Genomic DNA, 14,069 nt, shown 5'->3' with positions numbered 1-14,069 from the left:
CGTCGTCATCCCCATCACCTGGGCGATGACGTGTTTCCGGGTGTGTGTTTATGTCCGCTGTTCTGGGTTTTGTGTGTTTTTGTTGTTTCTGCGGATTTTCCAGAAGAACAGAGGCACCGCGCGGGGCTTTCACACCCAGTCGATTGCAGCCGGACTCCTGGGATGGTCGCTGCTGTAGCAGAGCTGCGTGTTCTGTAGTGAGGCTCTCGGTAAGTCCTCCAAACACCCCGAGCAGCTTCTCCTCCTCCTCTTCCTCCTCCTCTTCCTCCTCTGCTTCTTCTTCATCATCTTCATCAGCTGAACCTCTTCTAACCCTTCACACACACACACACACACACACTCCCCCCCCCCCCCCCCCCCCGCCGCTAGCCCTGTCCTCGGACTCTCCCCTCACTTCCTCCCTCACTTCTCCCCCTGCCGCTCTTCTCTTCTTCGTTTACCTCCTTTATTCTCCCTCTCTGCTCATCGCTTGTCTAACTGGGCTCATTTATCCTCCATTCCAGCTGTTTTCGCTTTTACATTCACGCGAACGTCCCCTCTAGCCACGCTATGCTGGTGGACGTTACGGCTCGATCTCAAATGCCTCCTACCTGCCTATCTAGTGCACTTGGTGAGTCATTAACTCGGGCTTCTGCACTTAGATCCAGTCCGGACATGTGCGCATCTTAGTAAATATCAAATGGCTCTTTTGTGACTGCTGTGCCGCACTGTTCCACTGTGTCGAATCCACGGTTTTCCCGACCTACGTAGTGCACTAAGTAGGGCTCAGCGAGGCGTTTGGTACTCAGCCTGAAATATTCCTCAGATTCTTTCCCTCTGCTCTGTCATTTGCAGGCCTAGCTGACTGTCTGTGTGTTTCAGCTGGTTCCTGCTCTCTCTCAGCCTCTGTGTGATCTAATTTAACCCATTAAATAATGATAAATGTTTATTAATGCATTATTTATACACTTTATTTATACCCCCCCCCCCCCCCTCTCTCTGTCCTGCAGCTGCTGATGTGGCTGAGCAGGGTTGCAGTAGTGTGTGTGTGTGTGTGTGTGTGTGTGTGTGTGTGTGTGTGTGTGTGTTCAGAGATGGTTCAGCAGGCTGTTTCCGTCTTTATGTGAAATGCTGTAGCAGCAGTACTTTCTCTTTCGCTTCTGACAGCAGGAGGCCACTCTGAGGCTCAGGCAGGTCAGATTACCGTCCCGGGTCAGGAGGAATCTTCAACCCCAGCGTTAGACAGGTGCGTTTCTGACCCTCAGGCTTACCCTGTAGTTTTAGAGGCTGTTGTGGATCCAGCAGGTTGGAGAACCCAGAGGAGAACCAGTGAGGAAGCAGAGAGGAGCGCAGACCTGGTCAGTGTAAAGTGAAAGCAGCGCTGCAGTCTCGTTGGTTTAGGAGGCTTAAACCTCTGAACTCCAGACTGTCGGAGAAACAGAGGTCTATCCTTTACTGCATCCAGTTAATCAGGACTAACGAGGCTCCAGAAGCTCAGTGTGGTCCTTTATTTAGTCAGATAGCTGACTGTAATGTAACTCCTGTATAAAACACTTATTATAATGTCATTTAAATATATAAATAGGTTAAACTAATGATATTTATTTATTTATTTATTAAATAAAACAGATTGAAATGACACATTCTTATTAAAATATCGAGTATAGATGAGACGTGTGCATAAAACCCTTATTTTAATGTCATTTTACGCACAAAAGACTTATTGGTGATTAATTTATGGATAAATATTATAAAGTGATTTATTTAGATTAGCTTACTGTCATGTCATTTATTTATAAACACTGTGATGTCATTCATTTAAATTGCTTAGCGTAATGTAGTTCATGTAATTAATGTATAATTAAGTAATTCCTGGATAAAAACACTTGTTGTAATGTATTTAAAGTAGTGTTGTTTATATGTAATATTTAAGTATCCAAGCATGATGCCTTTATTTTATGCACAAAACACTTATTGGTAAGACATTTTTGGATAAATATTGTAATGTAGCTTTATTTAGATAGCTTATTGTCATATTGTGAATTAATAAAATGCTAAATGTAATTTATTTAAAGCGCTTAATGCAATGTAGTTTATGTAATTAATGGATAATTAAGTCATTTGTGTATTAAAACACTTACTGTAATGTCATTTATGTATTGAAATATGTAGAGATGTAAGTAATAGATAAACTCTTATGTATTTAAAAAGCTTATTATTCTTTATAAAAACACATGTTTAAAGTATCCAGTCATGATTCATGTATAAAAACCCTAATTATGTAATTTATCTATTTATATTTATTCTAAATGTATCTAATTTATAAATTATACATTTATGTATAATAATAATAATAATAATAATGAGTCTCCGACTGCTGCACATCAGATCTTTGTAGCTTGGTGTTTACAGTCCACACTGCAGTTTATGTGGCCTAATTTGGAAATGGGAGTGGCTGACTGTTATGTGGGTGTATGCTATATGCTAAAACGTGGGAGTGGCTTATGATTATAGAAGTGTGCTTGTGGTTCATAAGATGTTTCATTTGAGGTGGGCATGTTCTAGATATGTGGGCGTGGTCTATAGATTAAAAGTAAGCGTGTGCTACCTTTAGATAGGCGTGGATAACAGTAAAAGGGGGCATGGTCTGAATGTGTTTGATCAATCCTAGCTCATAAAGTATTGATGGAGAGATTTTCCCCCAACTCCCCCAACTCATCCCATCCTGGATAGAGTACTGGATGGAGCTCCTCCACCATCATTCCAGAGAACACAGTTCTTCCACTGCTCCACAGCTCCTCAATGCTGGGGGGCTTTATACCCCTCTAGCCCACGCCTGGCATTAGGCAGCATGGAGCCGATAGGGTCATGATGTTGATCTGCTCCAGAGAGTCCTATTCTATTGGCAGTACTTCTCTAAAAATAGCTGAATGCATTCATTAGAAGTGCTGTCCACAAACCTTTGGACATGTAGTGTATTTAAATATATAAATAAACAAGTGTGTGTGTGTGTGTGTGTGTGTGTGTGTGTGTGTGTGTGTGTGTCAGTGTCAGTTCCAGTATGGAGTCGCCGCTGGTGGACGACGATATCTGCATCCTGAAGCATGAGACCGCGTACGTGGCGGAGAGTCCGGTGGCCGCGTGTTCGGGGGACGAGTCGGTGGCGTCTCACTTCGCTCTGGTGACGGCGTACGAGGACATAAAGAAGCGCCTGCGGGACACGGAGAGAGAGAACACCCTGCTGCGCAAACGCGTCAAACAGCTGGAGGACAAGGTCAGGAGGATCTCAGGTGTAGCCTCAGGTGTAGCCTCAGGTGCAGCCTCAGGTGTAGCCACAGGTGTAGCCACAGGTGCAGCCACAGGTGCAGCCACAGGTGCAGCCACAGGTGCAGCCACAGGTGCAGCCTCCTTTTAGCCATGTAATATACAATGAGGTTATATAATATAGGTTATATAATAATATATAATGAGGTTCCTCCATGTGTTGCCAAAACCGCTCCCTCTATAGACCTGTGGGTGGTATCTATGGTATCTGACTCCAGCACCTTCCAGCAGATCCCTTAAGGTCTGTAAGCTGGGAGGTGACCAGACTACCTTCTTCCATCACTCCAAGGTCCAGTCCTGACGCTCGCGTGTCCATTGTAGGGGACGGTGGACAGGGGTCAGCATGGGCACTCTGACCGTTCTGCAGTTACGCAGCTCCACACACAGCAGGGGGTGCTGCACCATGTGTTGAGACATGGTCAGTTCTGCCCAGGCGGGATAGCCTCCTCAGGTTGGTAGTTGGTCGCTCCTGGTGTCCCAGGTCTTCACGCTGCCCATTTCTCCTCATCCAACACGTAGACTACGAGAACCAACTGTTCAGAACCCAGACCCAGAACCACATCTACACTATTGCCTTCATCTGGGAGGGGTCATAATGTTTTGGCTCAGTAGTGTTCAGAGGTTTTAGTCTGCTGATCCAATCACTTTAACCCCCCGTCTCTACAGTGAGAGGGTTTTTACTGCAGAAGCTCCAGATCTCCTCAGAACAGATAAAGCAGCTGAACATAAATCCAGTAGAAAGGAGAAACAAGAGCTTCTCATTCTGATCTTGTCGGTGAGCTAGTCTGAAGAACAGAGCTCGGTTCCTCCAGGGTTCTCCTGGACGCCCCCCAGTCCAGCCAGCACAGCGTGGAGGATGTGTTCACCTCCATCAGCAGCAGCAGCAGCAGCTCACCTGATTTACCATCATTAAGCCCTGATTTACCACCAAACCAGGTGTTGATCTGAGGAGAACTCTAAATAACACTAGACTCCATGAGGAGAACTCTAAATAATACTAGACTCCATGAGGAGAACTCTAAATAATACTAGACTCCATGAGGAGAACTCTAAATAACACTAGACTCCATGAGGAGAACTTTGGAGATGTTCTAATGATGAACACAGTGATGGAGAACCTCCACCACTTTCTGTAGGAGTGATATTATTAGTGTGTATTCTGATATCAGTGTTTTACTGAGGAGATGAACTCGATAGCTGAGTGTGTTAACTTGTGTTCAGCTGTTTAGACCTGAAGCTCCGCCCTCTGAAGGACCGCAGTACATGAACAAAGCCTTTAGTGCTTATCGAGGAATCTACATGGAGAAGAAGGACCTCCAGGCTGAGCTCAATAAACTGGTACTCAACACAAACGCACAGTGACCACAGTTCCATACAGCGCTGCAGACTGACACACACACACACACACACACACACACACACACACACACACACACACACTACAGGAGCAGGTTAAAGGGAACGCTGAGTGTGTATGTACACGTCCTTTACTGTGTACATGTACATATGTGTAAGTAGACCTAATGACTGTCCCTGTTGCAGGCCTGGATAATCTGCCAGTAAAACACTTTAGTCATCAAAACACTGACCGATACCTCGGCCAGGATGATCACAGCACACAATACAGCACTGTGATTGGTTACTGGGGCTCATTTGCATACAGCACCAATATTGTAAATATTATGATCACACACAGACATCCCCTGTTAATGATGACTGTGTTAATGCTGCTGCTCAGTGGTGTGTGTGTGTGTGTGTGTGTGTGTGTGTGTGTGTGTGTGTGTGTGTGTGTGTGTTGTAGAAGAAGGAGCGTGTGGAGTCTGAGCGGATGCTGACGGAACAGCTGCAGGCCAAAGAGCTGGAGATCCTGCAGCTGAGGTCAGAGCTGGAGACCAGCCAAGGTACCTTCTACACCCCTTCAGTCTCTTCAGCTCCGCCCTCATTAACCCAGATCTGAGCCTCTCAGAACACAGCCGCGTTCACTCAGCAGTGCAGCCCAGAGCTTCACACACACTCACAAAACACAAGTGTCTAATAATAATAATAATAATAATAATAATACCTGGTATCTTTATTCAGTACTGAGTAAATAAACAGTAGGTGGGAGTTAAGAGTTACAGCAGTGAGTGTCGGTAGAGGAGAACCAGGGCTGTATGAGCCTCTACATACGATCAGTATGAATTAAAGCAGAAAGAATATGATGATGATGATGATTATAATTATAATAAAAATTTAATATTAGTAATAAAAACCTCAAAATAGCAAGTTATTCAAGATAGAAATACTAAATCTCAGTATGTTTATTATTAGCCTATAAAATAATAACAAACAGTGTGTAGTAAAACATGTATAGTAGTGATGACTGGACCAGTAGAAATGCTCCAGAGTGACCCTTAATGAACTCTGTTCTTCCTGTAAAGCTGCTGATTTGGAGATACAAGGTTTTGTGTGAGATAATGATCTAAGAACCTGAAACTCTAATAATTGATGTGTGTGTGTGTGTGTGTGTGTGTGTGTGTGTGTGTGTGTGTGTGTCAGGTTTAAAGGTTAGGGTTTATTCTATATCTGATCCCTGATTGTCAATAAATGTTAATGATTAATGATTGTGTGTGTGTGTGTGTGTGTGTGTGTGTGTGTGTGTGTGTGTGTGTGTGTGTGTGTGTGTGTGTGTGTGTGTGTGTGCGCAGTGATGAAGAGTCTGAATGAGACGCAGGATTACTGGCAGGTGGAGCGCAGCAGCAGTGAGGTGCAGATACACACACTACAGGAGGAGCTGGACAGGCTCAGACTGGAGAACAGCCAACTGCACAGTCTCTGCACCGCCACACAGGTGAGTGTGTGTGTGTGTGTGTGTGTGTGTGTGTGTGTGTGTGTGTGAGATTGATGTTTGCAGCCCTGTTGCACACAGTAATGGTTAAATAGTTAAGGTAAAGCAGCAGCAGGATGTGGGAATTGGGATGTTGTGCTCCTGGGCTCCCCCACAGGGGGGTGTAATTCACGTTTACCCCACTGCAGTAAATACAAGTATATAAGCACCCCCTCATGGACAACTGTACCCATGCAGCTAGTTCCCAAGGATGGAAAAGGTGTTGCTATGGAAACAGAAACGGTCTGAAATGTTTTATTACCCAGTTTTACCTAAAATATCAGCAGCTCCACTGACTGGAACAGAGAGAAGGGCGTCTCCGTCATTCCCACTCCGGGCCGGAGCGCTGCTGCTGCTACTGCACTATGGAGGTTTGGTGGTGGAGCTGCAGGAGGAGAACCTCTCTCCAGAACTGCTGTGTAACGCTGCAGAATCCATAGAGTCATATTAGTGTAAAATCCTGTCAAGCTTCTGCAGCTCTCACACTGTCCAGAAATGCATGTGTACAGCTGCCCACTCCCCAAACAATTCCCATTCTCACACCCTGCTGCTGCTTTACTGAAGAAAGAAAGCGTTTTTTTTAAGTTGACCAAAGTCGTGTAAATTCTTTCTGGTGACCAGTGCAGAACGTTGATGGACCTCTAGCGACGGTCACTCAGAGCTCCACAGCTGTCTCAGTTAATCACAGTTATTGATGGATGGATTTTGTTTTGGTGGGTTTTTTCAGGGGGTTTCGGACATCAGATCAGACAGTAAAAATGATGACAGCCAGGAGGTGGCGCAAGACTGCAGGTGAGTGGACTATGATTGGAGTGTGTGTGAGTGAGTGAGTGTTGTTTTAGTGAGTGTGAGTGTGTCCTGTTGTTGTGTATGTCTGTAGTGTACAGTGCAGCTCTTACCACTAGATGGTGCTGTTTGACCAGTACAGTGACTGTGTGTGTGTGTGTGTGTGTGTGTGTGTGTGTTTGTTTGAGAGCTGTGTGGTGCAGGTTGGTATGAGGGGTCAGAATGTTACGAGGCCGTCAGACCGGGTCTCCCTCCTGAAGCCCTGCGGCGCTCTGCAGCTGCTGAGTGCTGTGCGTTAGACCCTCTCTGGATAAACGTTAGACCTGGTTCAGGGGACTGCTGTGTCTGTGTGTTTGAGCTGTGCTGACTGTGCTGTGTCCTGCAGGGCGGCGACGGTGAGCAGGGCGTACGAGGAGGTGTGCAGTGAAATGTCTCGCTTGCATTCGTTAGTGAGAGATCAGACCGACCTGATGAAGAAGCTCAGAGATAAGCCGCTGCCTCCAGTGCTCCGGAGAGGTCAGTACACACACACACACACACACACACACACACACACACACACACACACACACACACACTGTCCTGAGGTAATCCTAATGACACACTAGTCCAATCACAGGTGTAATCAGGGTGATGGTGACTGATCTACTGAATTACTTTATATAGATCAAAATCAACCAGAAACAATAATTAATATTTTAATATCTGAATGAATATTTAAAATCAGTTTTCTTCTGGATCAATAAAGTTCTATCATATCTTAAATTCAGTTTGGAACTACTGAAAAACAAACTACTGACCAGAGAACGGCCATCTGGATTAACACCACTGTTCAAATGTCTGGATCACTTCTGACTTCTGAAATTAAGCAGTAATATGAATAAATAATACAATAAAATAATGAATAGATTTTTTAAAAATCAAAATTGTCATAAATGTGTCAGTTGTAGTCCGTTCAGTCTGTCAGGACAAGAAGATGAATTATAAATCATAAATGAAGATTAAATATTTTATATAATAAACCTTTTTCATGAGCATGTAAAACTCACTCATGCCACAACATACATTTGACTGCGCTGAACTGCTGCTTTAAAAACTATATTTCAGTTTATTTAAAATGATCCTTTAAGAACTATAGATCAGGTGAAGTTCACTAATGCAGCAGAAATCAAACGCTGTATAGATTAATACAATAAAATGACAATAATAATAACGTTTATCATTATTATTCTTTATCTTTATATCTTTTAAATAGAAAAATCGATTTGATAAAAAAAACTGCAGCACAGGTCAGTAAAAAAAATAAAATATATATATATATATATATATATATATATATATATATATATATATATATATATATACACAGAGGCTGATTCTGATGGAGGTCTAATAATGAGGCAGCGGTTAGAGCGCCAGGCTATTGATAACAGGGTTGTGGGTTCGATTCCCAGGCTCGGCAAGCTGCCACTGTTGGGCCCTTGTTGCAAGACCCTTCACTCTCTCTGTTCCCCGGGCGCTGGAGTTGGCTGCCCACCGCTTCGGATGTGTGTGTGCTCACTGCCCCTAGCTCACTAGTGTGTGTGTGTGTTCACTACCACAGATGGGTTAAATGTAGGGGGCACATTGTGCTGTACAGAGCACAGTGACAAATACATGCACCTTTACCTTAAATACAGTACTGTAATTCTTCAGAATGTGTGGGATTTGACCCCACACTCCTCTGCTCACCTGTGGCGTTGTACAGCTGGACTCCAGTGGTTCCTGTGGTACCTTTAAACAGTGAGCCTGAGAGTTCTGATTACTCCAGTCCTGCCCTTAGAGCCTGAGTGTTATATAGAATGATGATGATGATGATGAAGGTAAAATAGTGAATAGAGAATCTGAACTAATGCAGTTCTCTTTAGGGACTACTTTCTGTAGCTGCACTACACCCTGCAGCATGTATCCCTCCACCGTTCTCTCTGGCTCTGTGTTCTGCAGCTCATGAATGTTTAGATGAGGTAACTTCGGCGCCGGCCCGACCGAGCGTGTTCCTAATGCCCGTAAGAACGGCAGAGTGATTTGATCGCTGTTGCTTTTGTATCTAAATTGAAACTGGAACCTGGCGTGTGTACGTCCGAGTGTATGAAGTTAGCGGATGAAAAACACATCAGTGGGTTTTTTATATTCCTGCTTTCCAATCATATCCGGCGGAGTGTGAATAATTACCCGCCTGTAGCCGGTTTATGAGCGCGGCCGGCCCGGCGGCTCCGGCTGCTGGGATTGAGTGTGTTAGTATTCCGGGGCGAGACGGCAGGTGTAAATTGGAACGGCGTTAAATAAAGAGCAGCTCCATGTTTGTTTCAGAGAGTCGGAGTAGCAGCGTGACGGGGTGGTGTTTTTACTCCTTCCACAGATCAGCGTAAAAACCTGCATCAGCGTATCGATCTGGAGCCTACAAATCAATCAATCAGTCAATCAGTTATCAATCATAATCAATTCAATCATACTGACATATCATTATTATTATTATTATTATTATTACTATAATCCTGAGTGGGTGGAGCTAAACTGCTGTAGGCTAAGTGGGTGGGGCTAAAACTGCTGTAGGCAGAATGGGCGGGGCTAAACTGCTGTAGGCTGAGTGGGCGGGGCTGAACTGCTGTAGGCTGAATGGGTAGGGCTGAACTGCAGTAGGCTGAATAGGCGGGGCTAAACTGCTGTTAATTATAATTCTGTGTCTTTGCAGCTGCCTCCGCTCTGCCTGTGCAGTGTCTGGACGATGTGGAGAAAAACTCTTCCCCAGTCAGAGTGACTGTCCCTCGCCCCCCCAGCGCACCACCACTCCCCTCCAGCATGGGGCGCCCCGGAGTGCCGGCAGCAGCCGAGGGTCTGCAGGAGAGCTCTTGGAAGTCTACGTGGCCTCTGCAGCGCCCAGCCCCACTCGGCAGCCCTGCCGGACCGCCCACCCCACAAAACCACAGCTCCCCCTCTCTGGAGGACGGATCCTGGTCTATCCCCAGCCACCCCCGGCCCAGCGACGCCCTTTTCTGGGAGGGGCCAAAGTCCAGCAGCTCCAGCTCTGATTGGGCCAAACCATAGTGACTGGCAAGCCTCACCTCCCAACGCAAAGACGCCTTACCTGCCTTAAAGAGCACCGGCCTCTCTGACAGGGTTGCCAGATTGCTTTAAAATTAGTTTCTCAATATCTGCCTGCAGGCTCCGCCCACAAATGTTCTCATAGTGACTGTTGCTTGGTTGGATAAGCTTTACAGAATGCTGATAAAAGTCCCATTCTACCCCGTATGAGAGACTGTAGCTCCGCCTCTCATTAGGATGAATATTAATAACGCTCTAAATGTAGGTATTGTGATATACACTGAGGAGGAGGAGCTACAGTCTCTCATTAGGGTGAATATTAATAACGCTCTAAATGTAGGTATTGTGATATACACTGAGGAGGCGGAGCTACAGTCTCTCATTAGGGTGAATATTAATAACGCTCTAAATGTAGGTATTGTGATATACACTGAGGAGGCGGAGCTACAGTCTCTCATTAGGGTGAATATTAATAACGCTCTAAATGTAGGTATTGTGATATACACTGAGGAGGCGGAGCTACAGTCTCTCATTAGGGTGAATATTAATAACGCTCTAAATGTAGTTATTGTGATATACACTGAGGAGGCGGAGCTTCAGTCTCATTAGGGTGAAGAGGATTTTTTAGCAGCTTTGTCTGAGCAACAGTTGCTATGAAAGAACACATGTGTGGGCGGAGCTTGGAGAGGTCAGTTTGGTATATAAGGTGTAGAATCTGGCAACGCTGCTGCTTGAAGCCCAGGCTGAGGTACCTCAGAACACCTGCACTGTGTCTGCTGCTGCTGGCAGGTGTGTCGCTCTCACCTGGGGGATGTAAATAGCCTTCCAGAGAGGTGTGTGTGTGTGTGTGTGTGTGTGTGTGTGTGTGTGTGTGTGTGCGCGTGCGCATATAAGAATCTGTCTGCAACCTGTAGTTGTGATTTGAGTGTAAAGCTGTAGGGGCTCACCTTCACGTGTTTTCTCCTCATTACTGTGAACGATCGATAAAGGTGATTGATTGATTGACGGTAAATAGTTAGATTAGAATATTGATTATTATTATTATTATTATTATTATATCGTCGGTGCCCTCTGTGATACTAAATGTTGACTTATTTTCTGGCTCGTCAGTTAATTCGGGCCGGCTCCCGCCGCTCTGGATTCCTCACGCTGGATAAACCGCACCTCCTTACGGGGCTGGGTTAGGGGTCCGTCAAGGGTCCGGGTACGAGCATGTGGTTTTAATATGGGGAGTCGTGTTGATTTGACAGCTTTCTGCCGCTGGTCCGTCCCTGATCACCAAACTCTCTTGGAACAAAAAAGGGCACTAGATGCTGCCTGTTGGGGCTGGTCTTCAGGGCCTGTCACGGGGCAGTAGGGTGGAGCCCCCCATGGTAAAGCTGCAGTACCTGCTGCACTGACCCCACCCCCCCGGTCCGACTCCAGGACTTTTATTATATTCTTCTATTTTAAAGGTGCCACAGAAGCCGTGTTGGTGTTTTAACAGTGGTCAGACATATGAGGGGTCTATTTACCACCCTGTTATTTTACTCTGCCTAGCCTAGCCTAGCCTAGCACTGTAACAAGAACAAACACAAAAACAAACATATGGCCTGTGATTGTTCCCGAGTTTCGCCAGATAGCGTAGCGATCCTCTCAGCGCACACTTGGTCTCATTGAGATTGTAGCCAGATGGCACAGTGTTAGCTTTTAGCGCTTTTAGCCAATCTAGAGGCTTCAGCAGCAGCACTTGCTCCTGTGTGACTAGCGTTAGCTTTTAGCCTCTCGCCAGCCATTCTCCCTTCTCCGGAATGGCAATTATTAGCTTTAAGGCTTTCGATGTGGCTAATCTTAGCTTTTTAGGCTCCGGCCAGCCTTTAATGTAACGAGTCAAGACTGTGATGTAACAGTTTTGGGTTTTTTAAACTGGTGTGTTTTTCAGCTGTGTTCTGGTTCTGCTGGAGGTTCCTTTATGGGAGGAACAGCAGTGTTTGAGGTTCACAGATTTTCACTTCCATCTCCTGAACTCTCGTCATTCAGAATCCCTTTAAAATAGAAGAATAAGACTTCCCCTGGGAAAATGAATGTATTGTACCTTAAAACGCATTTAAGCTTCACAATCTGACTTTAAGGGCAGCGTTGGACCAAATGAGGGAACATTTCCATCGTTTGTAGTTTTTTTTTTTTTCAACAGAGCAGACCAAGCTGTGTTCAGATTAGAGAGTCTCTCTCAGCGGGTCGTCCAGTCCAGCACAGTTTGGTCAACACATCTACCTAACCAATCAGAATGAGCGTGTGGATCATATGAGCATTATAGAGCGCCCCCTACGCTTCCTGTAGTGTATTACAGTCTGTCAGAATGAGCGTGGGATCATATGAACATTATAGAGCATTATAGAGCGCCCCCTACGCTTCCTGTAGTGTATTACAGTCTGTCAGAATGAGCGTGTGGATCATATGAACATTATAGAGCGCCCCCTACACTTCCTGTAGTGTATTACAGTCTGTCAGAATGAGCGTGTGGATCATATGAACATTATAGAGCATTATAGAGCGCCCCCTACACTTCCTGTAGTGTATTACAGTCTGTCAGAATGAGCGTGTGGATCATATGAACATTATAGAGCATTATAGAGCGCCTCCTACGCTTCCTGTAGTGTATTACAGTCTGTCAGAATAAGCGTGTGGATCATATGATCATTATAGAGCATTATAGAGCGCCCCCTACACTTCCTGTAGTGTATTACAGTCTGTCAGAATGAGCGTGTGGATCATATGAACATTATAGAGCATTATAGAGCGCCTCCTACGCTTCCTGTAGTGTATTACAGTCTGTCAGAATAAGCGTGTGGATCATATGATCATTATAGAGCATTATAGAGCGCCCCCTACGCTTCCTGTAGTGTATTACAGTCTGTCAGAATGAGCGTGTGGATCATATGAACATTATAGAGCATTATAGAGCGCCTCCTACGCTTCCTGTAGTGTATTACAGTCTGTCAGAATGAGCGTGTGGATCATATGAACATTATAGAGCATTGTAACTAATTATAACCTGAACCAATTGAAAGTTCTGTGCTGGAACAACTGTGCTGGACTTATCTGGACATCTCTGAGCTATAGTGAGTGGGAACCGGCTTGTAATTGGTGACACTGGACCCTTCTGTCCCCTCCCCTGTAGAGAACCTTTTTATAAGAATGCTCTTCTAGGTGTGTATACCTGTACAAACCGCCTTAACCCAGTTTAGTGAGAGACTACACCACGCCCCCCACTGTAAACAGCTGTAAAGAAGCTCTGTTTCTGTGTTAATTAGTCCGGTTTGCGTGTTGGAGGGGGACTGAACACGGCCCCCTGGCTAATGACTCTGCGTGATAAAACTGCACCCCCTCGCCTCTCCGCCTGGCTGTCCCACTGACCGGTCTTTAATGAAGGTTCAGTTTCTATTTTGTGCTTTTTTTTTTATTTTACAGGTAAATCGAGTTGCGACACAGTCCAGCTGCACCTGCTGTGGGAACCAAAATGCAATGTACAGTTAGTGTAGATTATTTTATAGGATTACCACTCTCCAGACTGTTTGTAAATATTAAATTAAATAAATTAATGTAAACATTTGTATTTATCAATGAGTCGAACGTTGACTGGGTGAAAATGTACAGCTTTCAATATAAGACATTCAAGCTGTTTTGCTTTGTTCTGTTCTGTTGAAAAAATCTATGCGGTATTTGATCAAATATTTGTGAAATCATCTTAAATCAAGAATATCTAATATTTCCTAATATAATATTGTTTGTAGTAATTTTATTAAGGTACAGGAGCAGATCAGTGATGAATCAGAGGATTATGACTGATCTCGAAGCCCAGATTCATTAGTTCAGTTCATTAGCCAAGGCATGTTTGGTATCTGATGTGAGCTTCTTTAGTTTACAATGGGAGATGCTAGGCTAATGCTGCTAACAAACACTGGACTCCAGGGTCAAAAATCAACCAAGTTACTCTGATTAATGGCAGAACATATTTGTCCCTTTCTGCTTCAGCAGCTTTCATTTACTTCAC

The 14,069-nt window shown here is 44.8% G+C and overlaps 1 protein-coding gene across 3 annotated transcripts; it reads left to right on the top strand.

Annotated features, from left to right (window-relative positions):
* azi2 (5-azacytidine induced 2) lies at nt 1–13,623 on the top strand. 3 transcript variants are annotated; one of them, XM_072692577.1, is made up of 9 exons: nt 1–209; nt 1,147–1,225; nt 3,028–3,253; nt 4,525–4,641; nt 5,105–5,204; nt 5,991–6,133; nt 6,897–6,961; nt 7,341–7,471; nt 9,687–13,623. In XM_072692577.1, the coding sequence occupies exons 3-9, from the start codon at nt 3,041–3,043 to the stop codon at nt 10,037–10,039; spliced, it is 1,122 nt and encodes a 373-aa protein (XP_072548678.1). In that variant the 5' UTR covers nt 1–209; nt 1,147–1,225; nt 3,028–3,040; the 3' UTR covers nt 10,040–13,623. The 3 variants fall into 3 exon arrangements, with proteins under 3 accessions (XP_072548678.1, XP_072548677.1, XP_072548679.1); XM_072692576.1 differs by having other exon boundaries at nt 990–1,225; XM_072692578.1 differs by lacking the exon at nt 1,147–1,225.
* The last annotated feature ends 446 nt before the right edge of the window (nt 13,624–14,069 follow it).

Source organism: Salminus brasiliensis, chromosome 1 (genome assembly GCF_030463535.1).
Source record: "Salminus brasiliensis chromosome 1, fSalBra1.hap2, whole genome shotgun sequence".
NCBI lineage: Eukaryota > Metazoa > Chordata > Actinopteri > Characiformes > Bryconidae > Salminus > Salminus brasiliensis.
Note: the sequence above shows the minus strand (reverse complement) of the source record. Positions and strands in the feature narration are given on the sequence as shown.

Bases quoted from the DNA above. Each gene is read 5' to 3' on its own strand.
- azi2 (XM_072692578.1), top strand. From the start codon at position 3,041: ATGGAGTCGCCGCTGGTGGACGACGATATCTGCATCCTGAAGCATGAG. The intron at 4,642-5,104 runs GTACTCAACACA...TGTGTGTTGTAG, and splicing joins AGGCTGAGCTCAATAAACTG to AAGAAGGAGCGTGTGGAGTC. The intron at 6,134-6,896 runs GTGAGTGTGTGT...GGGTTTTTTCAG, and splicing joins GTCTCTGCACCGCCACACAG to GGGGTTTCGGACATCAGATC.